The sequence below is a fragment of the Ochotona curzoniae genome, unplaced genomic scaffold (assembly GCF_017591425.1).
Source record: "Ochotona curzoniae isolate NIBS_2020 unplaced genomic scaffold, NIBS_Ocur_1.0 contig_3819, whole genome shotgun sequence".
In the NCBI taxonomy this organism is placed as follows: Eukaryota; Metazoa; Chordata; class Mammalia; order Lagomorpha; family Ochotonidae; genus Ochotona; species Ochotona curzoniae.
The window spans coordinates 15,813,399-15,840,399 of NW_024466004.1; the positions used below are offsets into that span (position 1 = coordinate 15,813,399).

At 40.1% G+C, this 27,001-nt stretch overlaps 1 protein-coding gene across 1 annotated transcript; it reads right to left on the reverse strand.

The window, feature by feature from the left end:
* Positions 1 to 9,404: 9,404 nt before the first annotated feature.
* LOC121158424 (glutathione S-transferase Yc-like) lies at positions 9,405 to 19,111 on the reverse strand. The gene is made up of 6 exons (XM_040983129.1): positions 19,013 to 19,111; positions 15,775 to 15,826; positions 14,430 to 14,562; positions 13,315 to 13,456; positions 10,366 to 10,497; positions 9,405 to 9,524 (listed from the first exon to the last, which is right to left on the reverse strand). The coding sequence occupies exons 1-6, from the start codon at positions 19,097 to 19,099 to the stop codon at positions 9,405 to 9,407; spliced, it is 666 nt and encodes a 221-aa protein (XP_040839063.1). The 5' UTR covers positions 19,100 to 19,111.
* Positions 19,112 to 27,001: the final 7,890 nt, after the last annotated feature.

A 27,001-nucleotide genomic window follows, 5' to 3' on the forward strand; every position in this document is an offset into this window, starting at 1 on the left:
ATGTTAAAAAAAAAAAAAAAAGTTCAATTCTTCCACACCTTTGGGTTTAGACAGTATCAGTGACAGGTTCAAAAAAGTAACAATCAACCAAGCATAAATTACAGGTTAAATCCAGGCAAACATTAGGTGTCTGACATAGTGTTGAGTTGACATTATGTAAAAATTACATGTAAGTTCTTGATTACCTTCTACAACTATTTCGATGTCACCTCCTCAATTGAGGTGTGTAACGATTTTGGGGGGTGTTGCAGAGAAATCTCTCATACCTTGCTAATGAGTTCTTGTTCTTTATGTTCCATCTAATAGTATATGAGTGAGTCCTTGGTGACCTATCTTTATTGTTCTTTGGTAATCTCATCCTATTAGTGTGTGTATATGAGTGTGTGTGTAAGTGTGTGTGTGTGAAGGGGGGAGGGGGGTTTAGGAGGAACCTTGTTGGTCATTATAGGGGGTGGAGGCCCAGAGCTTAAACTAGGTAAGGACTGGAGAGGATTCCTCCCCCACTGTCCCGCCGGAAGTTTATTGATCTTCTGGTTCTGATGACCAATCGTGGTTCCTAGTCGTTGTTCTGATGTCGTTGGTTCCTGTGTGGAAGGACTCGGGCTTCCTCCATCTCGTGTAGTTGGTCCAAAGAGAGGGGGTGTCTGTCCTCTGGGTTCACAGCATTCGAAAGCATTCCAGGTCCCCGTATTCTCTTTGGCAGTTGCGTTGACGTTCTTGTGTCCGTTCTGATAGACCTTGGTGAGAGTCTGGGAGTCCTTACGGGTGGGGGATAAGCCTCCTCCAGTCCCCCTGTTCCGCTCTGGGGTTCTCCCCTATTCTGTGCATATGACCACTTGTTAATAGACTGTTTGGGTCGTTCCTAATTCCCCTGTGTGTCGTTGTAGCTTTTGCTGTTGTCTAGTGCTGATCTGGATCTATCAACTTTAAGATACTTATCTAGTTCCCGCAGGTTACACTACGTGGATTCCTAGCTTTTTCAAGGGAAATGAGAGATTTCTCTGTATTCCCACCCAGTTACTGTGTATCATAAGGAATTGGCATTGTATTGGGAGTTACAATCATTCGGAACTTATGGAGTGAAACCATGATAGCAGCAGATTCGTCTGAGGGAGATTTACAGCCATTGGAAAATTTAGGGTGGCTAGGTGTCCCCAAAACGCTATAGCTTCAGCATGAAGCCGTCTTGAGCAGCATACAGAGAACCAATTTCTCAGGGCTCTCTGGCCGGGCGGCCAGCAGGCGAAGCCTGGCGCCAACTGGCGCACTGGCCGCCCCAAAGCAGCCTTCCTAGTGGGCGCGAAGACTGCTGGGAAAACTGAGCTATGAAAGCAGAACTACATATGTGTGACTCTTTGGCCTACATATTGTCTTCACTTCAAGATGCAGATACTTAGGAGGTGGAGGGTAGAGAAATCATTTCCTGTTACCTAGTAACTACATCCAGGTGTTGGAGATGATACTTCCTACTGTAACAGAGATTGCTCTGTCATGCTGTATGGGAAAGAATTCCTGCTTTAGAGGAAGTAAGGTAGCCATACTTCCCTTAAGCTGTGGGGCAGTAGCCCAGAACTTGTCATGTCTGGGTGCCAGCCATCCTATTCACAGTCTAGCTGGGGATTGAATACCATACAACTTCTGCTAGCAGATGTCTAGTAGCAACAAAGAAGGCAGGTTTAAAATACAGCTGTCTCTGACTCCTGGCCTGTGTATGTGGCTTTTGCTGACAACCCAGACCCAATATTCTCTATTTGAGTCCTTGAACCATTACTTCAGGGGTCAGCTTTGAGAAATCTGAATGCTGGGTTTCCTTGGTACCAACACCCATAAATGCTAGGATGAGGTGCAGACTCTGTAAATGAGTTCAATATTCCCTAGAGATCAAAATTCCTAATTGTGGTGGTGTAGGTGGTATAGGCTCACAGAACATTCAGGGAGCTGGGGCTTTGGGATTCAAACAACTAAGTGCTGGTTTTAGCTTCAAGCATGTCTTGAAGCTGGTACAACCCTGAAGCATAAACTAAAGGCCTAGATGATGTTCCCTAAAATTAGAAGCTCTAGGTGCTGTGGTGCAACCCGAATATATCTAGGACACTGAAAAGACACCTGCATTGCAGGTGCTCAATGATTACCTTCTCATGTTCACCACAAATTTAGGGCACAGTGGTGCTGCCAACTGGAAGCATAGGTGATGACAGATGTCACAGATAAGGATATTAGTTTTTCAATAAGAGTCACTCTGTACTAACTTCCCATACACAATCCTAATCTTCAAGAACTTTGTTCTTATTGGAACTGGTGGTGACCTTTGTTCTCAGAGTTTTACTACACCCTTAGTTTGTCAAATAGAAAATTGATTATCTCTCACCAGGGTTGGTGCTGACTGTCCCATTGTTTCGCTTGTGAAAGATTTATCATCATCCCTAGATACTTCTCTCAAGTCAGTTGTTCCCAAGTTCAGGTTGTTGTTTATGATGTTAGGAAGCACTGAGGCATACCCCAGCCTGGATGACCCTCCTGTTATAGTAAGATATAGAGTAAGTTCTCAAGTCTGGAATCATGCAATACCTAAAAGGTCTACCATGCTATTCCTGCTGGAGTCCTCATAAAAGACAAAATGTCTTTTCCTCATAGTACCAAATAAAGCCAGAAATTAAATTAAGGTTGGCAGGTTCCAGCCTTAACTGATATGTTTCTTAAACATGGAGTCCTGGATCAATGCCAGTCTCTCTATAATATCCCAGTTCTAACTCTACTGAATATTTGAGAAAAAAAAAAACAAAACAAAACACAACATGTTCATCTTACCTAAAGAGGGATCCCACATACACTCTGTCTTTTACCAATTACATTCACCTTTATTGACAAATTTGTTTCCTTCGGAGCTCAACAACTTCCCAAAGTAAAGATAAGCATACAGGAATCTCACTCTTTGGAAATAAGTTATAAAAATTTCCCAGCCCTTGAGGCAGACTTGTGGGATGAGATAAACAAAGGTTTTCATACCCAGAAATGGCAAAACCTACGGTACTAATCAGCAGTAAGCAGCTCTATAAAATGGAACTTCCTCTTGAAACCTCCTCTTAAGATTTAGCAATGAAAATCTGAGAATCAAGAATAGGGTAAGGACATGTTTAAATGATGGAAAAACATTTAATCAGGATGAAGCAGAGAGGACACATTCCAGGAAATAGGAGAGGACACAACAACAGCAGAGGGGCCCCTCGAAACTGACAGACACAGGCAAGCAGCGGACACCACAATGTGGTATTGCAGTGACTGATACTCCAGCGGCATTCAGCTAACAGCGATCAGAACTCCACCAGCAGTCGGAATTTCACCAGCAACCAGGTGGGAAAGAACTTTCAGTGGGAGCCTGGGAGGTAAAGCCAGACAAAAAATTATCCATCCTGCTGGTTTGTTTGATTTGACCACGAGCAGAGACAAACAGGCAGATCCCAGAGGGGCAGTAGGAGAACAGGGTGGATTTCACAGCCCAGTCACCCCCCTAGAGCCATTTTGGGAGACATTTTGCTTAAGAAGGCAGCCAAGTGAAAGGACTGAGCATATGCTGAGCTGAGAGTGAACTCATTTCTGACTCAGTGAACTGTATCAATGTGGCTTTCTGCAGGTTCTACCCATGATAGGTCTGGGTAGTGCTCAGACCTGAAGGCCAGCAGATCAAGAACTCTAGTAGTGGTACGCCAGGTACCATTTTATACACTGTGACAAAAGCTTTAGGACTGCAGGGGACAACAATGAACTGCGCATGTGCTGAGCTTGTGAGAACTCACTGAGTTCAGCGGATTGCACTGGTCCCACAGGAAAATAATACCAACCGTGGCACTGTATGGGTCAAAATAGGTCCATGTGGCACCCAGACCTAACATCTAACAGGTTCTGGCAAGTTCAGTGTCACCAACAACCTAGCTATATAGGACACCTGGGACCTGCTCCAACCAGAAGTGGGAGAAAGGTTGTGCAGACAACAGTGCAGCCTCAGCATGGAATCACAGGAGGTGGAGACTGGTGAGCGAGGAGTTGGGGCTATGGAGACCATGTGGAAATCTAACATAGGAACCCAGACCTGTAACTTGCTGGAGAAAGTGACACAAGTGGCTGCAAGCAAAGAGTTGTGTAGCAACTGCAATAAGTAAAATCAAACTGTAGACCTGTGGGTGACACAGCTTAGAAACCTACCCAAGGAGAAGTTCTAGTAACCAGAAGTGCAATGACCAAGAGCAAAAGAAGAGACAAAGGCACAATGAATAGTACTGAAAACTCTCCTGCAAAGGAGCAAAACCCTCTGCCAACCCCAGAGTTCACTGAAGAAAACATCGAGAAAATGGGGCACACAGAATTCAAAAAACTCATTATAAATGTTCTGATCAACAATGAGAAGCACATACAAGAGTTCAAAGAATTTAAGGAATATATTACACAAGCAATAGCAATAATAAAGCAAATCAAGGCTGATATATCAGAAATTAAGAATACAGTAGGGCAAATTGAAAGTACAGTGGAGAGTCTCCAAAATAGAATGAAGCAAGCAGAAGACAGAATCTCAGAATTGGACGATATTTTCTGTCATCAGGGGGAAACAAACAAAAAGCTGGAAACAGAGCTGGATCAGGCCAAAAAAAGTATTCAAGAATTGAAAGACATTATTAAGAGGCCAAAAAGAAGAGTTATGGGAGTCCCACATGGTGCAGAAAGAGAAACTTATTTTACAAATATATTTAATGAAATAATAAAGGAAAATTTCCCTAATCTAGAGAAAGAATTGGGAAACAACATCCAGGAGGGCACAAAACTCCCAACAGGCCTGATCAAAAGCGATCTTCACCACGACATATGATCATCAAGCTCTCTTCAATTGAACATAAGGAAAAGATCCTTAAATGTGCATGTGGAAAAAATCAATTGACATATAAAGGAATGCCAATTAAACTCACAGGAGATCTCTCACAGGAAACTCTACAGGCAAGAAGAGAATAAAGAGACATAGTCCAGATTCTAAAAGAAAAAAATTGTTAGTCTAGGATAACATATCCAGCAAAGCTTTCTTTTGTCTTTGAAAATAAAATAAAATTCTTCCACAGTAAAGAAAAGTTAAAAGAATTTGCCTCTTTCAAACCTGCCCTACAAATAATACTTCAAAATGTTCTCTTGACAGAGAAGAGGAATAGTACCCAACAAAACCAAAGGCAAACAGGAAGAACATCCCAGTAAAATGACAACAGAGGACTAAACTAATGAACAATCCTTCCCTAAAATGACAGGACCAAAGTACCATCCATACATATTAACCCTGAATATAAATTGATTAAGCTCAATCAAACATCATAGATTAGTAAGCTGGATTAAAAAACAAAACCCATTTATTTTTTGTCTGGAAGAGACACATTTCACCAACAAAAAATCAGCAGAAATGATATTGCATGGGTTTTGATGTTTTCTGTTAGTTTCATCTCTTCAAAAACACTTTCTTTTGATTGAATTCTTCAATGACTCACACATCATACAGTAGCATCATTTTCTTCGAGAAGGTTTTTGATTTTCATTTCTTCAGCTACATGCTAATCATTTAGTAGCATGTTATTTAACTTCATGGTGTTGTTAATTTCTTTTTTCTTCCTGTTGTTGATTTTGTTTTGTTGCCTTTCATTTAAGGTTTGTTATAGTAGTTGTGCAATGGAGACTGTCATATCTAGTAACATGTTAATGGCATTGTAAATTTCTACTTTTCTTTCAATTGTTGATTTTGTATTATGACTTTTCATTTAAGGGGATGTACAATAGCTATGAAATGGAGACTAACATCCAGATGTGAGGATACAATGTAGTATGCATTTCTACCTCCTGACGAAGATGGACTTACAATGAAACTGTTTACTATACCTTGACAATAGGCTGTTAGACTCTGCCATTGTCCATGCCTGCAATGATGGACATATGACTGTGTATGAAGAACTATACTGTAGTAATGATATAGAGGAACTAGGTGATGGGGGAAGGGGAATTTGGGGTTGGGCTAAGGGAAATTCCAGTAGCCTATGGCTCTGTATCATAAAGTGATAATAATAATAATAATAGTAATAATAATAAAATGTGAAATGTAAATAAAATTTAGTAATGAAAATCTCTACGAGAGAAATTATGGAATACTACCAGGCAGTTAGTTAAAATTAAGGTGAGCTGAAATTGTGGTACTTTGCAGTGTAATCCTGTTACTTTAACTACTAGTTAGATATATCCATCTCCCCAATATGCACCTGTCACATCTGGGACCTGGATGCATGCTAAAAATGTATCCCCTATCCATGTACAACTGAGGTACTTCATTAAGAGAGGTTTAGAGCAGAGGCAACACCTCAGTTCAACAAGTACCATGCTCACTGATATTGTCATTCTCTTCCTTTCCCAAGAAATCTTCCAGCCCACATCATTGAGTGGGTTCAGTCACAAAAGCCTCCTCAACAATGAGTTCATGTTTCAATCCCTTGCAGTACTTTGTTGTTTTGTGTTTGTGTTTATGTGTGTGTACATGTATGTGCATGTGTCCACATGAATGCGACCTTATCAGGGAAGAGAATTTTTTCAGATATCTTTTATCAGAAAAGATTATCCTGAATTATTAGTGAAGATACTATATCAGATCACATATACTCTGATAATGTTGAGAACAGAGAAAACAAACAGGCAAAAGAGAGAAGGTAGAAGGCAGAGACTTGATTAGTGTGATCTGGGGATAGACTCAGGAGCCACGGAGTGCAGTAATCATTAGAAGCTGGGAGAAATTAGAAGGGACCTGACCTAAAGCTTCCTAATTTTTGAGACCCCACCAACACTATCTTCTTCGTCTTCTCAGGGACACGGTATGGCTGAACACAGCTCTGGATTCTCAACCACCCAACCTAAAACAAGACATCCAAGAACCCCTTAACCATTCCCAGGGATTTTTCCCCATCACTGTGAGATTATTTTGAAGCAATACCAGATATCATAGAACTTTGCCTACAAATCCCCTTTTTTACCTTTTAAAAGCAAGCATTTTCTAAACAAAATCACTCTGTTATGCTATAACAATATTGCATAATTCCTTGAAGTCATGAAATGTGAACTATCCTAGTTTCCTCAGTTGTGTTATACTGATTATTTTACCTTTGGTTTACTAGCATTGGCATCTTGTAAATGTCCAAAAATCATTTGACATATATGAATAAAAATTTTTATAGGAAACTGAGTGGTTACAGAGAATCAGGACATGTAAGGAATCCTCAGCACCCATAAGCTTGTGCCTGTGCCCTTGAGCTGTGCATGGGCTTGTGCATGCTGTCGTTAATCACTTGCGATGAAGCAATTGGGACACATTTGCTGTGATCAACACCACAAGGTCGCAGAACAATGAGACAGGCATGATGGTCTACAGAAGTACTCTGGTGTTCAATGGAGGGCAAAGATGGGAGAGCAAGGCTCCCTGGGAAGTAATGAGGTGGGGAGTTAGTGTGACCAGGTGAGAAGGACCAGCCAGGTAGGGGTGATTGACATGACAGTATCAGAGGGAAAAGGCTTGCAGTGAGGTGCATTTTTTAATGTTAGGAATTTTGAATGTAAGTTAATTGGTATATAAATCATGATTGATATGACTCTGCTTTTGTAGTGCTAACTCCATTTTGAGCTTTTAGTTGTAACACAAGCTCTTAACAGAGCCCAGGGGCCATCTGATGGCAAGGAGGCCTTGTGCTAACATTCATGCACTGATAAGCCCACTCAGTCATGTCCTACATGCACATTAGGTAGTTGAGGTCCAGGAAATTCCTCTCCAAGACATTTGGTAGCTAAAAGGATACACTTTCTCAGACAATAAATGATGGAACCCTCAAACTGTACCTTGAGACATGATTTGCTCTCACTCAACTTCCTGTGAGAATTCACTCTGAGAAGAAATCAGTTTGCAGGAGGCTCTGTAAGGGTCAAAGTCCTTTCACTTCAATGTTAGTGTCTGGTTGATATCTGGAACTCAGGAACACCGTCTTAAGGAGTGTTCCCCTAAACCACTTGGACCGTTTCTTCAGTACTTGATCACTATAAGTACTCAGAGATTAAGTATTTTTTAATCTATATTCATCTATCTTTTCATTTGCTCTTTTTCCCCATTTGCACACCTGCTTTATTGTGCATTTCAATTATTAATATATTCAGAACTGTCTTTGCTTTATGTGGCTCATTATTTGATTGAAGGATAAAAAAAAGTCTGGCACTCTTGGAAACATATAATTTCTGAGGTTGAAATTGTCACCAGATACTTCAGAATCCTTGCCAATCTGGCTGGTCTACCATGTCAAGGCTATACAAGGCTAGTGAGGGATTAGAATGGGGGTCAAGGAGTAAGGAAGAATGTGAGGTCACATTAAAGAAACATGAACTCACTGAAGGATCTAAGGAAAGCAGAAATATTGACACACGTGCACTGTAGGCAAACCACTTGGTTGGTAAGTAGAGAGGAGACTGGGAGGAGTTAAGCTTGCAGTCAGCATGCATCATGAGTTTGCTCACTTGTCCCCTTTCCCTGTGGGGAAACCCACTCTGGAGAAGGAGAACTCTATGTGCCACAGCCCAGACTACCTGAGAGAAATGAACGTGGGTTCAGTTTGTTAGGGAGGCGAGAAATTGCTCTCTACCTGTGGATTCTGGCCCAAACACATGCCAGGGGAAATGGCTGTTACATCCACATTCTTTACACATGTTCTTATAAAGAATATGTGTCTTGGAAGCCCATGTTTGAGTGACACAAGGAATTGAGAATAACACCTATGTCTGTGCCCCACTGAACATTAAGGGACACAGTGAAAGATTAGATGCACATGCACTGCGATGGACCACAGAATCACCTGAGATCACAGTTTTGGTTTGTATAACTTTGCATTTCCCAGAATACTGAAGAGTTCATGGTTGACAAAACAGATTCTTAAAATTTAGCAAGAATAACAATTATTGCTATCAAGACTGAAGTAGCTTTTCAAGAAAAAAAGATTATAATTATGTAGTTCTTCAGATAACTATAATGCTGTGCTTCTCTAAGAATTTCAAAAGTGTATTTCTATACTTGATTCTTCATTATCATATACCATATTATCAGAGTAAACCTGGAAAGCTTAAAGCAAATACTATATATTTTTCTTCTTGTTGTTCTTAAAAATGCCAAGAAAGAGATAGACATTGGAAATTGGATTTAATACTAGATCCTAATAAAAACAACATATTTTAATTGTCTATTCAGATGATCTTATTTTATTATTAATATCATTTGAAACAGTTTATTGATGTCACAGTAGAGCATCCGTTTCATTCTTGTAAAGCTTCAGAGGACTGATTAAATGGGCTGTGAGTCCACACCAACTTTACATGAAAATCTTCTTCACTTCTTCTCTGAGTCTATCGTCTACAGGTGGCTTCCTCTGGCTGCCAGGCTGCAGGAACTTCTTCACAGTGGGGAGGTTGCTGACTCTTGTCTTGAGTGCCTGCAAGGCACAGATCACAGTCTTAGAGAAGAACAAAGAGCACCCACCATGGGCACATCCCAGGAAGACTGCACCTTGCTAGACAAAGACCAACTGAGTCCCCTCCATCAGCACCAGAATGGAGACTGAAAAACAGACCCTACTGAGATTAGATGAAAGGAAGAAAACATAGCTTGATAACATATTCCCTAAGGCATTATCAACTCTTTATATTCCAATTGTCCCTATATTCTTACTATACACTATGCACCAAACTAAATCTTTAAAATTATAGTGAAGATCATTGTGTCATATCAACACTGAGAAGTTTCCAACATGACAAATGAAAATTTACAAAAATTGATTTGGAATTAGAGGTATAAAATATTAAAACCTAACCAGGAACCAGTCACAATCAGAAATTCACAATGAAAGAGAGACAATTTTAAGACAGGAGATTGAGGAGAAAAGCTTACAGAGAGAAACACAGGGCTGAACACTGGATACAAAACTGAGAGAAGCAAATCACAAAGAAAGAGAACTGCTGATGGCCTCAGTGTAGACAGACAAGGACACATCTGAGATGCAGAAAATCATAGAAAGGAGCCAGCTGGAGAGAGCTGGGTCAGTGTCATAAAATGCTAATATTCTGCTATGTCAACCACCAACTATTTTCAACTACTTCTTTCTTAAAAGGGCTTTCCTTGTGCCAGAACTAAGCTCTTGAAGTTTATTTTGGAGACCCAGGCGGGAGAATTCACAAAAGCACTAGGGCTCACAGTATCTCCAGCAAAGTTCTAAACATCAAATTTTAAAATGTGAAATGTGAATCCTGTCCTCCTAGGATGATGAAGTCCGTCACCTGAAGCAGAGGGAAGTTGGCAATGGCACTGGGGTCCAGCTCCTCCACATGGTACAGAAGCTCAACCAGGTGAATGTCAGCCTTGCTCAGCTTGTTGCCAACCAAGTAGTCTTGTCCGTGGCTCTTCAACACCTGGTGAATTAGAGGAATCAGAACATGATCACAGGCACAGTCAGTCTGGGATTCCAACTCTCCTCCAGCCCCGCAAGTCTGTACAGCCAAAGGATTCTACCTCTGCTGCTCACTGGAGAGTTCAGAGATGCAGAAATTCCTCCATGGCTATTGTTATATAGAGCAGATTGGGTTGTTCTTGCTTAAAGTTTGGTGAAAGCCCAGGCTCCCCTTTCACTAGTTTCCACATCACTATGGTACAAACCAGCAACTTTGACTCCATCTTTTGCATGTGCCAAAGACTTAGCCCCTGCAGCCCCAAGTCCTGTTTGCCCCATGCCCTAGAGGGTGCAGCCTTGTTTGGTACCTCAGGCTCAACCTCTGCATTCTGATCTCTTTCCAGCATCCCGTGGGCAGCTGCTCTCTCTTCACCACTACTCTCTTTTCACAAAAGACTAGTTAAGACTCTAATATTCTCCTTTTCCTGCTTTATGTCTGGAATTTGAAGTTATCTAGGCAAATGTGAATTCATCACTACATTTCAGCATTGTCTCTGACCCTTAATTTGCACTGCTGTGTATTTTCAGCTGATTTGTCCATGAGTAGATTGCATTACTTCCTGAAACTACTTTAAAATGGAGAAATTGTGCAGTGTTCAACTGATGGAGAGGAGCTGTAAGGTTAGGGCATGTGAAGAATCAAGCATAATGGGTTTATTTTAAGTGGCAGGAATCTAATGTGTCCACTAAACATTTCTTTCAACTTATCATTATGTATTAAACATCTCATAAAGTGGTTCTGGGATAACATTTGATGTTTGTGAAAATAATCCAGCAATATCTAAATTGGAAAGAATAAGAAAGAAAAGCAACCAAGGCATCAGCAATATAGATAATGTTTGGCAAAGAAAGACCCCATTGGGATTTGTACACATGGCAAAGCTTAAAGAGTCATTTGATACCAAAAACACAACAATATCAAACACTACATTATAATATACTATGTTCTCTCATGACTCTGGATCTGATTTTCTTATGTACCATTATTAAATTCTGGAAGCTACAGACCTGTCACTATGTGAATATGCCCTAAACTGTTAGTATCACCAATAAGGGGGTCTACTTGAGGAATCAACTGCTCTTAAATTCTTTATTTCTTCATAAGCTCTGATATCTGAACAGTGAATTTATTTCTGTTAAATGGATGACAGAGAAAATTATATCTTACTTTTTATTCAATATGATTTCAGGTAGGGATAATCCTGACATGTTCTTTTAAAGAGTGATTTCGGTTATGATATATGCTATGTGGCACATATATATCAACTGATGAAATGACAGAACTTAATTTTCATTTTTTTACACAGTATTCCAACGATTCTGAGTGCCATGTCCCAGATTCCATCTCCTATCCCTCCCTTAGGTGCCATTATATTTGGATCTATACCGTCCCCTCCTGAAATATTACCACATTCGGACAGGTAGCTGCTCTCCTGTATCTCTGCATATGGTGCCAGAAAGCTTTATAATGTTCCTTTCATCAAGCAGAGTGTCCACATGTTCATCCTCAATCTCTAGTCTGACTCTAAGCCTTCTACAGAATAAGTTCCAGAAATGTTCTTGAAATTCTAAAGAATTCTAGATTGGATCCTAGTAAATTGCATTTTATTGACAAAGTTTAACTGACGGTATTCTACTTCAACTGTGTTTTTATACAATTTATTGAGCATTCCTGTGTTACACTAATACTAAGGGAAGTCATTTGACAACGAAGGTCAATGCTCCAGAAAAGCCAGGCAACTGTTTCTATTTGTCTTTCGTAATAGACTGGATGTCTGCGTCCCAATAAAACCATATGTTGAAATTCTAATTCCCCCAAGGTGTTGTTGGTAGCTGCAGCCTTTGGAACATGATTAGGTTTGGAGGGTGGAACCCTCGTGAATGGCATTAACACCTTTATGAAAGGAAACCCCGAAGAGCTCCCTTGGCCTCTCCTCCATGTTAGAGCACAGCCAGAAGTTGGCAAGGAACAGGCCCTCATTGGATGCTGGATCTTTCAGTGCCTCAAACCTGGACATCTCATCTCCAGAACTGGATAAGTGTACTCCTGAAGTTAAAGCCACTCCATCTCTGTTGAAGACTTGATCCCCAAAAACCAGACCACCTGCCCTGAGGACCCCAAATCTCAAATGTTTCCGGCAGACTGAGAATTCTGCTGGAAGTAAACTTCCTGCTGAGATTCTGGGCCACCTAGCTAGTAAAGCGTGACTGAGGAGGTGTGAGGCATCCTTACCAACTACTTCTTTTAGTGATTGTGGCATAAACATATCCAAGTACAAACAAAGTTCTGTTAGATTCCTTTTCGAGTTAGATCCGGGTTTTGTTTGTTTGTTTGTTTGTTTTGTTTTTGTTTTGTTTCGTTTTGTCTTTTTACAAGTATTGGTTCCTGGTAACTCATACTTACTTATCTTATTGTTTGGAACCTGGTGATTGTTTCCCAAATTCCTTGTGATCTATCATTGGAGTAGCTTGTATGCTATTGTTTAGTTAACTAGTAACTTTTGCCTACCTGCTTGCCTTGCAAAAATCGTGGCATAAGTTGCACAGTAAAACTCAATAAAGTGCGCATTGGTTCATCTTGCCTTTGCATACCCTGTATCCCAATTATTCTAGGCGCGGTCATCACACCTCAAGTTCCGGTCGCCACTAGAGGAACCCCCAAAACATCTCTGCTGTTTTCACTGTACTGCTCTACACTGCAAGACTTACCACTTATTCTTAGGACTAAGACAACATCTAAGCTCTTAGTGCCTTGAAATGTGAGGCAGCTTCCATTTACCTTTTCAAAGGCAGGAAAATAACGGTTTTTTGTTTTTTCTTTTATCTGAGTAAGACTTCCTTCTAGTTGCTCTTGTGGAAGAAATGGATGATGAATAATCAGTTCATTCAAATCTGCTATGCCTTCTGTATACATATCAATCCTGGATGTAAAAACAACCAAATGGTCCATTGCACCCATGTTAGCATTTGCAGTTTTAAAATGTAGGTGGTACCACAATGATTCATCACCTGCAAGACCCTTTCATGCCAGGCTTTTACTTATTTATGTCATTACTAAGGAGTAAATAAATATCTTGAATTATTTTTATACCCATGGCCAAATGGAGTTCCAAGGTGTCAAAGTACTATCTAGAGCCATGATTATGCAAGGAAGTGGTTGAGCTCTGTATGTGACCATTGATGCTACAAAAGGGGTTTGTATCTACTACGTCTGGTGCACAAATACATCATGGCTGCTGACTCACTTTGGTCATCATCTCAGGAAGCTTCCTTTTCACATCCACTTGATGTGTCATGTCCCTCTTACTATGTGCTGTCCATAAAGGCTCATTCTATGCCCCAAATGAAAAATCTTCATGGTTATTTCACTCACTCACTCACTTACTCACTCACTCACTCTCATTCATTCATTCATTCATAATCAATGAGAAAGAGAGAGACACAGAAAGATCTTCCATCCATTGGTTCAGAAAAATCTGCAATCTTTCATGTCAAATCCGGGAGCCTGGAATTTAGTTCCTCTGTGTCTCTCAATTGTGTGCTTTAAAAGAAAACTAGAATCAAAATCAGAGGGGGAACTTCCATTCCAGACATTGACTCTTCTCACAAGCTGTCCACCCCTATAAGTCTGTGCACCTGAAATCATGCTTCCTCCATCCTGCTCACCTCATGGCTCAGCAGTGTCTGGAAGCTTCTGTCTCTGGAATATGTCCATGAACTGCACTGCATGTATGGTCACAGTTCCCTGAATCCACCCCACAAATACTCCCCTCATCCCCACAAGACTTTGCTACAGTAGATCTCAGTGTGTGTCCACATCCCCACTGCTGTGGGTCCTGCTCACTCAATAGACCCTATGTCATTACCACGTCATCTGCATAAAATATACCGTACAGGGCTCTCTCCTTCATGTCCTTCCCGTAGAGGTTGTGTTTGTTGGCAAAGTAGTTGAGAATGGCTCTGGTCTGCACCAACTTCATCCCATCAATCTCAACCATGGGCACTTGCTGGAACATAAAACTAGAATCTTTTGAAGGAAGAAAAAAAAGAGTAAAATGTCTCTGCATTTCATTGTCTCAGAAAAAAATTAATCACAATTAAAGTATAAAGATTACCTTATTGCCTTTCAAGTAAAATAGCCTTTTGTTTTTATCCTCCTGAAGTCCTTCTGTTTCTCCTATTCTGTTATACTACTGATATCTATTTCTTATCTAAATACATTGTAGATATTTGTCTTTTTTTATGATTCATGGAGATCATACGTGGAGTTAGGAGGTGCTGCAATTGTAAGTCATTCAGATGCATTTTTAATAGGAAATTCTAGTTTTGAGGTGATTCTAACATCAAGGCCAGTTCTGAGAGTTAATTTTGTGTGAAACTTTCATATATTTCTTAAGTAGTCAGTACGTGCAAAGTGGGCCTGTGTGCTTGACCCTAAGGCAGCTAGCCCTTTCTTTTCCTCTCTCCTCACACTCTGATCTGAAACTTCAACTAATTCTGCATGGATTACAAACACACTTAATATATTCCATGAATATTACATTGTCACAAATGTAATAGAAGTAACTCAAGATACCTCGGGACTTCTTTCTCCTCTTTTTTTCAGCTAATGCACAACTTGTGGGTTCTTGTATATGGTTGACAGTGTGGCATCCCACTTGCTTGCATCATATTTGCAGTGAAGAGAACAGAACAAAGCAAAGAAAGGGCAGTTCTGGGGCCTACGTGATATCATTTCTTTTGTAATCACAGAGGTCTAGCTCTTTTTTCTATCCCTCAGACTTTAACTAGACTCCTTCTGTGTCTCTCCACACCCAGATGTGATGTTACAAACCCATAGGTCTTTAAAGATTTATTTATTTTTATTGCAAAGTCAGATATACAGAGAGGAGGAGAGCCATAAAGGAAGATCTTCCATCTGAAGATTCACTCCCCAAGTAATCTCAACGGCCAGTGCTGGGCCAATCCAAAGCCAGGAGCCAGGAACCTCCTCCACATCTCCCATGTGGATGCAGGGTCCTAAGGCTCTGGTCCGTCCTCCACTGCTTTCTCAGACTACAAGCAGGGAGCTGGATGGGAAGCGGGGCTGCCAAGATTAGAACTGGCACCCATATGGGATCAACGCAAGAACTTAGGCCACTAGGCCACCACGCTGGGCCCAGGAACCCATAGGTCTTATATGGCTCTCAATCCTCTGCAAAATACCCTTATTAGTAGTCATGTAGATGATTGTACTTACCACTTCTCATCTTTTGCAAGTCTTCTCGAGTTTTTATGTATTTCTCTTCAAACTGGAAGAAGAAACATGTTAGTTCATTCTATAGCATTACAAACTATTACAATTGAATACCTGTCTGATACATACTGTGTACAAAGTAAGAATCTGATAATGGCCATTGAGAATTTGAGATTAGACCCTTTTAAGAAAAGTCATGGTCCAGAGCCCATTGATACTCATCTAGGTGGTGTCTTTCCTCTCCCCTCTAACCCTGCCACTGACCAAGGTTAATTCCAGATTTGGGAGATGTCACTGGAGGGAAACAACCAACCTGGAATGGCACTACACTTTGCTTTCTTGTATACTGTTTCTTCATAAAATTGAGAAAAGATGTAGCTGAAGTCCCACATGGCATGAAGCAATCAAGAAAGACCAAGCAAGCTCCACTTCGCTGGGAGGCTGCAGGAAGGGCTCTGGGACTTTCAGGTGCAAAGTGCCACATCAGAGATGTAGTTGTGGCTGTGGTCACTACTTGAAATGTCCATATCATGTATCACAGTGCCAACTGAACTTTTGCTTACTTTGCTTCTAATCCAGCTTCCTACTATTTTTATCGCTCCATCTTCTTCCATCTATAAATTCTGCCTTTCCAGTAAAAATAAACAAATCTTTAAAAAAAAAAAAGTGGGGGAAGGCTACCATGATAGCTTAATTGGCTAATCCTGCTCGACCTTACACTTTGTGAGCACTGGGATCCTGTATGGGTGCAGGTTCTTGTCCCAATTGCTCTACATTCCATCCAACTCCCTGCATGTGGCCTGGAAAATCAGTTGAGGGTGGGCCAAAGCCTTGGGACCCTGCACCCACATGGGAAACCTGGAAGAAGTTCCTGGCTCCTGACTTCAGATTGGCTCAGCTCCAGCTGTTGTGGCCACTTAGGAAGTGAACCAGTGGATGGAAGATCTTTCTCTCTGTGTCTCCTTCTGTCTAAATCTGCTGTTCCAGTAAAAATAAATGAATCTTTAATCTAACTTCCTACTAATGCATCCCGGGAAACAGTAGTTGGTAGCTGAAGTACTTGGATCTGCCACCCACATGAGAGATCCAGATGGAGTCCAAACCTAGCTGTTGTAACTGGGGAATGACCAAGATACAATATTTTGCTCACACTCATTCTATTGCACATTCTTTCAGTTAACAGTTGGAGAATCTCTCTCCCCCTTTCTCTCTCCCCTGCCCTAATTTTCAAGTAGATTTTTAAAAATAAACAAATTAGCTTTAAACAGATACCAGTTGACCAGGAAATCCTCCTTTTCTGCTGCCATCTGGGGCATAAGAACTCCTGGGACTGACACATTTGAGTTCCTGTGGTCTGAGCTAGATTTCTGTTTGTAGAGGGCAGCACTTGGCAGGGTCACTCAGACATCTGCCCGCATTGCCTATTTAACAGCAGGAAGAATGACAGTTTAACACTTGGGTTTCTAGTTGTCCTGCCTCTCATGTGAGCCACTGAATCAACTTTCTGCAGCCTGGTGTGCATACAGGCCAAGAGCAGGGACCTTATTTTCTTCCACAGCCTTGCACTTAACTTGTACCCTACACAATGATTGTGGAATGAATGGATTTCTAAACAGTTTGTTACAGTCTATTACCTCCTGCCTCCCGTTCATTACCTGCAAGTTAACTTTAATAACATCCACTGCCTACACATCACCTATTGATTATCACCAAATCCACCCACTGTCTCCTTGGTAATCATTTGAAGGGCATTCTATATGTTCTATACAGACATGCAGGGCACAATGACATATCTGTCAATCACAAATGACACATAAGATGGATGATCAGAAACTCAAAGGAAAAAATGCATTCATATTTTACAACTTCAACATTTTATAAAATTTAAAACTTTTGCTTGAGGATAAATTACCATTTAATTTCACCTTTCCATGTACTTCTTGGACAATCCTTATACAATGGTTTCCTATAAGATTATAATAGAACTAAAAAATTCCTGCTTGTCACCTATACAGAGGGAAGAGTAATGAAAATATGCAAAAAAAAGTGGGGGGATGAAAAAGCTCCAACAAAATTCACAGTGGAGGGTTTAACAGAAAAGAGTGACACATTTCCAAGAGTCTCACGAAGGTCCTTCAGAAGGGACCCAGAACAAGACATGACAACCACAGGCAGCAGTCCCATGAATGCTATTACCTGGAAATCTTCCAGTAGGACCAGATATGGACATGGAAAATTATGACAATGGTAACCTTGACCCTGGATAGGTCTAGGCCGATGTGTGTGCTTGTGTCTTAGATGTTTAAAAATGTTTTAAAAGTAAAAGAATGCAAATAAACAAGACATTTAAAATTAAAAATGTTGATAGAAAGAGCATGTAGAGAAAAATTTTGAATAGACCTTCAATGTGCTTATAGTTTAAGTGAAGCATTATTGTCACAAAGCAATGATAAATTTTTGAAAATTGAGTTTAAACAGCAAAAGAGCTAGCTAAAGTGAAAGTTAATCTACTACCGAAGAAAGACGTTCTTATGAATTGAATGTAGCCCAGGTTCAAGTGCTGCTCAGCCTCAGAAATGAAGAGCAATGCTTCAGCTTTCACTTACACTTAGTGACTCACCTAGAGCCATTTCTGGTTCTGGAAATTCTACCCATAGGAATTGCCCTATACAGGTTCGTAACCTTTTTGTTTTTTGTCTTTCATGTATCTTTAACGTATCACTATGTTGCAACTGACTAAATGATCAGTACAGAATCATCCTTAACATACTGTATACAACCATAGCATAGGAAAAATAGACTGTGCTGTATGATAGAGGGATGTAATAGTTGCATCATCTAAATTTATCTGAACATACACGGTGACATTCCTATGAAATCACCCAATGACACATGTCTCAGAATGTATCCCTGCTGCCAAGATTTCATCCTTAAATAATCAATGTGTTTCTCTACACTATTAAACTGGTTAACAGTTATGTAATTGCAAGAACTATTTGACATTATCACACTTTAAATATGAATAGTAATTCTTCAATGCCATTAATATTCTATTCATATTATACTAATTATTATATGAATGAAAATTATTTTTTACTATCTCAAAAACACAAATTCACATAACACCACATATTAAGAACAGTGCATTAAATTCATTTTATTTTTAGTTATCAGACCATTCCAAGAAAAAACGATTCAGTCAGTCTTAGATTCTCAGAAAATGAACCAATGCAGCACCTACCTCTACCCCCGCTGCAGCCAAGAACCATCGGATGGACTCCGCCCTGCCCCGTCCGTCAAAGTAGTGAAGTATGGGCTTCCCTGCCATAATAATAGTATCCTTGTTTCTATAACATAAATAAATGAAAGAATGAGTGAAACTATGGAATGAAAAGTGTATTTGGAGTATGCTTAAACAGCAGTACCAATACTTAAGAAATATATTGCTTTTTTAATTTTTAAAATATTTGTTTATTAAAGATTTGCTCATTTTATTTGACAGACAGCTAAAGAGGGACACACACAAATACACATCTATCTGCTGGTTCATTTTCCAAATGGCTGCAATGGTAGAAACCAGGAACCAACAATTTCATCCAGACCTCCCACATGGAGACAGGGAGGAGCTCAAATACTTACGCTGTTGCCTGTTACTTTCCCCGGTGCATCATCAGTAGCCTGGATTGGAAACAGAGAAGCCAGGACTCCAGCTAATGCCCATTGTGGTGTCAGTGTTGCAGTTGGCAGCTCAATCCACTACCACACAATTCCAGCCTCACAAAATTTGATTCATTTGAAAAATAGAGACTCAGAGAGACAGGGAGAGAGGAAGAGAAAGAGCTCCCATTTGCTGGTTCACTCTTCAAATGCTTGCTGCAGTCATGGTTGAGCGAGGCCAATGCTAGAAACTGGGAATTCACTCCTATTCTCTCACTTGGTGGCAAAAACAAAGCTACCCGAACCATTGCCTGCTGTTATCCAAGCTGAGCCTTAATAGGAGTATGGAATCTGGTGTTGAGCTGGTGCTCTCTAATGACGAATGTGAATATCCCAGCAGTGTCATAACCATATTATGAAGATTGGAGAAGCTCCTGGAAGGTCTCTCTTGGTTCAAATTATTACCAATCAGTAGCCGTGCTCACATAGACCAGACTAGTCTCAAGACCCCATTGCTTACAATATGACTGTTCCTGGGTAGTCAATGCATGAGACTTTGTGGTGACAGTGCCATATGGGAATTAATAGGAGGAAAAGGAACTAGAAAATGATAATTTTTGCAGATGAATTAATAATAACTGCTACAGTCATTGCCTTTTTTGTTGCACTACTTATTTAATCTTCAAAACAGTCTTCCTGAACTAGATAATATGGACTCCAATATCCAGGTAATGAAATTGTTAGAGAGGTCACATGCAACATACACCATCATACTCTCTCAGTGATAGACACAGTCATCCATGCAAAGAATAAAAAGAATGTCCAAGTCCACAAAAGTGAATACCCTGAGACTCTGGAGTGTTTGAGGTCAGTTGGTCTCTGATAGGGAGGGCCAGAAAGAAGCAAAGTTCCCCTTCAGCTCTTTGGCTACGAGGCCACATTTCATCAAAAGTAGAAATTAGGATCCCAAGTTGCCTTAAATATAGCTCACCAAATCCAAAATCTTTAGAGTAACAAAGTATACTAGTTCATTTCTCCTTTTGCAATATATATGCAATCTGCAATGTAGCTATTTTATTTTGTAATCTAGAAAAAAAGAGACACCACTAAATTGGCTGCTGCATGTCATAATGAATGGAGCCAGCCCTTTGATTAACATCTATTACCCCATGCATAGTCTAACAGACATGTCTTCATTCAGTCTAACCAGGATCTCCAAAGGTGAGGTGGACCTAGTACTGCAGGAGATGATACTACTGCTTCATATGCCTTCATTCCACATCAGAATGCTGGTTCAACTCTTGGTTACTCCACTTCTAATCCAGTTTCCAGCTAGCACAACCTGGGAGGCAGAAGAAATGCCTCAAGTGCATGGGCCCCTGCTGTTCACACAGGAGATCTGAATGGAGTTCTGGGATACTATCTTGCCCTTCCCCAATCCCAGCTATTGTGAGTCTTTGGGGAGTGATCCAGAAGATACAAAGCTCTCTCTCTATATCGTATATATATTTTTAATTACCTATAGTGAATTCGGTTCAAATTCTAATTATACAGATGTGAATGCCAATGATTCTGGAGTAACTTATTCACAGTAAGTGGCAGGCGGGCATTCAAACTTTTCTATTTAAAACCAAAGATTAAGATAATTTTTCTCTGTTGGTATCTTGCAAAGTATGCATGACAATACTTCAGTGCATGAAAAGCCAATAATTTTTTTGATTTATTTATTTTTATTACAAAGTCAGATATACAGAGAGGAGGAGAGATAGAGAGGAAGATCTTCCGTCCGATGACTCACTCCCCAAGTGAGCGCAATGGCCGGTGTTGTATCGATCTGGAGCCAGGAGCCAGGAGCCAGGAACCTCCTCCAGGCCTCCCACATGGGTGCAGGATCCCAAAGCATTGGGCTGTCCTCAACTGCCTTCCCAAGCCACAAGCAGGGAGCTGGATGGGAAGTGGAGCTGCCGGGATTAGAACCGGCGCCCATATGGGATCCCTGCACATTCAAGGCGAGGACTTTAGCCACTAAGCCAATAATTTTTAAAGTTATGTTATGGGTGTGAATAAAAACATTAAGTGTAGGAGTTCCAATGTCAGGATATAAGGAGGAATAGCTGGATTTTCTCTCCAAACCTTAAGCTCTATTAGAAATATGAAAATTAGGCTTCAAATTTTTCTGTTGTTGATTATTTTGAAATAAAAAAATATATATATTTGTGCTTATCTTTCTGAAGAGATGCATTTCTAAAAATAAAAAGCTTTATATGACTTGAATTTTAAACCTTAAGCTGTTTTAAACAGCTACATTTTAAAATGTGGAATGCAGGACAGTTATTTGATATAGGAATAAAGTACCACTTGGGACACTGCATCTGTATTGTTTTGCCTGTGTTTGAGTTCCAGCTATTCCCAATTGCAGCTTCCTATTAAATGCACGCTGGGAGGCTGCAGGTGACAGCTCAAGATCTTAGGCCAATTTTTGCCACCCATGAAAGAACTGCATTGAGTTCTGGGCTTGTGATTTCAACCTGTCTCAATTGGAGACATTGCTGGAATTTGGAGAGTGAACAAGTGGATGAAGGATATCTCTCTCTGTCTCTCTCCCTCTGTTTTTTCAAATTAAAAAAAATTATTTCTTAATGTGGAGCTCAATAATCTAATCTTTATAAAGTAAAAGTCTTTTAGAATTATAATCATGGGGCCCAATTAGCCTGGTGGCTAAAGTCCTCACCTTGCATACCTGAGATCCCATGTGAGTTCCGATTCTAATCCTGGATGCTCCACTTCCCTTCTATTTCCCTGCTTGTGACCTAGGAAACAGTAAAGGATGGCCCAAAGCCTTGGGACCCTGCACCTACATGAGAGACCCGATAAAAGCTTCTGGCTCCTGCCTTCGGATCAGCTCAGTTGCAGCCATTGTGGCAACTTGAGGAATGAACAAGTGGATGGAAGATCTTTCTGTCTCTCCTTCACTCTGTAAATCTGATTTTCCAATAAAAATAAATCTTTAAATAAATAAATAAATATAACCACATAAATCATCACTCTTACATTTGAGATGATGTATCCTGTGCTTTCTTATAAACTGAAGTGACACTGACTAGCAGAACGAAAAGGACCATTGAGACTCATACCCAATTAAACTAAGTGTTTAGTTGTGAAGGTCCAGAGTTCAGGGATTACTTAATCTGCTTCCATGATAAACTTCCTTTTGAAAGTAAATAGAACTTGATCTTGCTTAATATTTATGATAACATTTTTATCAGTAACTTTCCAGTGCTTCCAAATATGAGATTTCCAAAGATCTGGCAAAGAATTTGGCCAAAGGTCAGTGCAGTCTTGGTAGATCAACAATGAAGGAGCATAGCTTGAATATTTTGCCATGAATCACCCTCCCATGCTGCTCTTTCACAGAGGGCTGCTGTGGGGTGGCTTTCCACTCTACTACAACTCTGGGTCATCAGCTCCTAATATCTTTCTTGCTCAGGGGTCTCAAAATTGAGAGAGAGAGAGAATGAATAGGTGGTACTGGAAGTGGAAGCTAACTCCTTCTGATTCCAGACTCGGGGCTTTTCTGCTCATTATGGAGACTTACACATCCTCTCTGCTTCTCTCAAATGACCTGCATTAAGTTTTCACATCTAGAACTCATTAACCAACTTACAGTTGGAAGCAGAGCAAAGACAGGGTCATGCCGTTCCTGAGTCTCAACCTGTTAAAGAACTCTTTAAAAGCTTCATTGAGGGCCCAGCATGGTAGCCTAGTGGCTGGAATTCTTGCTTTGTACTCACCAAGATCCCATATGGGTATAAGTTCATGTCCCAGCTACCCCACTTCCCACCCAGATCCCTGTTTGCGGCCTGGGAAAGCAGTAGAGGACAGCCCAAAGCCTTGGAACCCTGTACCTGCATGGGAGACCCAGAAGAGGTTCCTAGCTCCTGGCTTTGGATCAGGCTCGGCCCTGGCTGTTGTGGACACTTGGGGAGTGAATCAGTGGATGGAAAACCTTTCTCTCTGCTTCTCCTCCTCTCTATATATCTCACTTTCCAACAAAAAAAAAAAATGAGAAATTTTATTAGCCTGCTACAATTCCTTATTTGTGCTGTATAGGGGAATTCAATTTATTCTTTTCCAAAGTTCAAATAAAACCCTGCTCAATAACATTCATTTAGCAGTTCCTGTGTATCAAACTGTAACAAACATTCATAAGGAACAAGATACCAGTCTTGGTATCCTGCCCCTTGTGTCCAGGTGATCCTGACCTGCCAGGTTAATATCTCAACCAGCAGCTTCAGTAGATTTTGCACCTATGAATGTTTCCCTTCACTCCCTTCAAACTAGGATCTTCACTAACAAACATCTTACAACAGTTTTTTCTTCACTGTCATTTCAATAAATGAGTGCTGTGTTTTTCCTGTGAATTGTTAGACTCTAGTTGTTCTGATATATAGATTTTCAATGAATTTCACTTTCGTCCACAATATTTTCTTTCTAAGAACTTATTTTTTTCTTTCTGATATCACAGGTTATTTCAGGACATTGCTGACTCTAACATTCTAATTCAATTATACATTCAACTTTTTTGTATAATTTTTTAAAAGTTATATGCTCTAGCAGTTTTCTTACTTCTCTCCTCATCTATTCTGAGTCTGGGCACTTAGCCTGGTGATTCTTAGCAAGGGGTGATTCTGCAACCAGAATGCCAGAGGATGTTTGGCAATGCCTTGTGACATTTTTTGATTGTCATAATAAAGGGATATGAATGGTTGTGGCACTACAGAATCAGATGGAGAGAAACCAAGGTAACATCTAACCATGTTACTATGGACATATCATACCTCTCCCCAAAAAATTAACCAATCAGAAAATGGTAATCATACCAGACTAGAAATACCCCACCTTAACCATTCCATAGGTTATCCAAGAATTGCTTGAATTTCAGAGAGAATTAAACTTGTCATCTGATCATTGGCTAAGGCTGAATTAGAGTCTAGCTCTACATTCAGAGCAATTCATTCTTACTAGAAATAATTTTACCTTTGACCCATCCCAGCCTCCATAGCGTCACAATATCACAGTTTATAACTGTTATAGAGAAAGAACTGCTATAGCATGAACTCTCACATTCTTTTTGCTCAGGGAGTATTCTCAGTTGTCTAAAATGCCATTATCTCTTTTTCTCCTAGTCTCATGCTCTAGTTTCCTACATTTTTATTTTTTTAGATTTGTATGAAGATTTATTCAATAGGGGAAGAAGAAATAGTGTTTGAAATACCTTGTAAAGATATAGAATAACCATAAATAACCTTTCCTTCTGCTAAGAACATATTTTAGAGTATTTTTCTGGGTACCTTGAGAAGAAAATGTAAGGAAACACAGGAAAATTTAGTAGCCAAGTACTTACCTTATAAGAAGACTGTCTTTGGCCAAAAACTCATTAGCAGTTTTCTGATGTGCTAATCAGCTATTTATTCACTACAGTAAACCATCCTCGTTGCAAGGGGCAGAGTCCAGTTAGAGAGAAACTGCTGGGCCACAGGATTTCTCATTGGAGTGGAAGGAAAATGCTAAGTCATGTTCCTATCAGGAGAAAGCTAGTTAATATGTTTCCTTTCAAGGTTAGCAAAAAAAGTTTTTAAAAAAATCAGATAAATTGCACTACTTTTGCCATAAGGAAGGGTTTGGCTTTTTTTGAAAAAGACTTTGGTGACTTCATGAGGTGGATAAAGAGCTAAGATGAAAATCACCATTGTTAGCAAGGCTGGAAGGTGAACACCTGTAGAAGACCACTGAGGCCTCTTGCTTAACTCTTGTCCTCATGGTGTGAACACTATCTGAAAATATAGAGCCTGTAATTAAAATAATTCAAAAATTTGGGGTAGAAAAATTCTAGCAAATATGAAAGAAGGAAAAATAACTCACATCAGCAATTGCTGATAAACTTTTTCATTCTACCTAAGAATGGGTTCATTCTAGTAACCCCTGGAAGATAAATCCTGTCAAAACCCCACGAGTATGTGCATAAGTGTGTGTGTGAATGAACTTATCTGGGAAAGTAGCCTTTTCAGATGTAACTTTTATGGAAATTAAAATAAGATTATTTTGGACTATCAGTGAAAGCAGTAAATCCAAGGTCAATTGTGCTTTTAACAGATGGCAATGAATACCCAAAAAGGTTAGGTGAGGAGGTGGAAAAGAATGATGTGTGTAATATGGCCACAGTCTCAGAAACATGGAATGCAAAGGTCACTAGATCTGGGAGAAGCTGAGAAGGAGCTTCCACTAACACTTTTTGTAGAATGAGTGCAGTAGTGTCAGTCTTCTAGCCTTCACTCACCATTTATTCCAGCCCTAAACTGGAGCAGTCTGTGACTAAAGCCATAAAAGCTTCAATTATGTTGTACAGATTATGTTACAATCAGATTATTAGCACTGGTACCCAGAAACATCCAGGCATAGCTTTTGATATGTGTGAATAAACACACATTATAGAATAACAGAGTATCCAACATGGTAGCATATATACTATCCTCTGCCTAGAGAGTCACATCTCATGTGGGCACCAGTTTGTGTCCTGGCTGCTCTAATTTTGATTCAGCTCTCTTCTAATGTCCTGAGAAAGACGTAGATGATGGCCCATGGGAAAAACCTGGAAGAAGTTCCAGGCTTCTGGATTTGGATAAGCTCAGCTCTGGCTGTTATAGCCAGCCAATTGAGGGGTGAGCCAGAAGATGGGAACCTCTCTGCCTCTTCTCTCTCTGTAGAAGCAGTTTTTTCAAATAAAAATAAATAAATCTTAAAAAAAAAAAAAGGAATAGCAAGATGACTATGGAATCAGGCAGAGTGTGTATGTAGCTTATGTAAGGAACTTTCAATGCCTCCATGCTTCTCCCTAGGTGTTTGCATGAAATTGAGCTTGGTGTCATTACCCAGTTGTGACAAAACACTGAAGACACATACAATAGAACTAAAAGTACAGTAAAGGAGACTCAGTGGCCTTCAAGTATTAGTAGAGGTTTCCTAGTGATCTATGAAGGCAAAAGGGGAATACTAAGCTCCTTGGGAAGTAACAAGATGGGTAGTTGAGTTGGCCAGGTGGGAACAACTAGTCACCTAAGGAGAGCAATGTACCAGGGCCACAGAGGAAAGTGATCCATAGTGATGTATGTTTTGCTGTTAAGTATTTCTTGAGACTAAGTAAACTGTTAATTATGATTGATGTGACCATGCTTTGATCATGCTAATTCCATTTTGAGTTCCATGTCTATTTAATCGCTTATCCTGTCTCCCACTGCAGGGAACCTCACTCTAGAAAAGGAGAACTCGAGGTGCCAAACCCAGACATTCTCAAAGGGGTCAGATGCACATGCATTACAAGGGAGAATAGGATCACCTGAGAGCAAAGGTTGTATCTGTTAGATTTCTCACCTCCTAGAGCATTGAGTCCATGGATAACCTAACAGCTTTGATATTGAATAAGAAAACATACTTTTAGTATTGGAAAGATATCAGGAAGCTTTCATTATGCCATTCCTCAGAATGGAAGGCATATCCTGGGCATACCTGAGACTTT

Bases quoted from the DNA above. Each gene is read 5' to 3' on its own strand.
- LOC121158424 (XM_040983129.1), bottom strand. From the start codon at position 19,099: ATGGCAGGGAAGCCCATACTTCACTACTTTGACGGACGGGGCAGGGCG. The intron at 15,827-19,012 runs GTAGGTGCTGCA...TTCTTCTTCCAG, and splicing joins TGGCTGCAGCGGGGGTAGAG to TTTGAAGAGAAATACATAAA. The intron at 9,525-10,365 runs GTGACGGACTTC...TGTGCCTTGCAG, and splicing joins CCAACTTCCCTCTGCTTCAG to GCACTCAAGACAAGAGTCAG.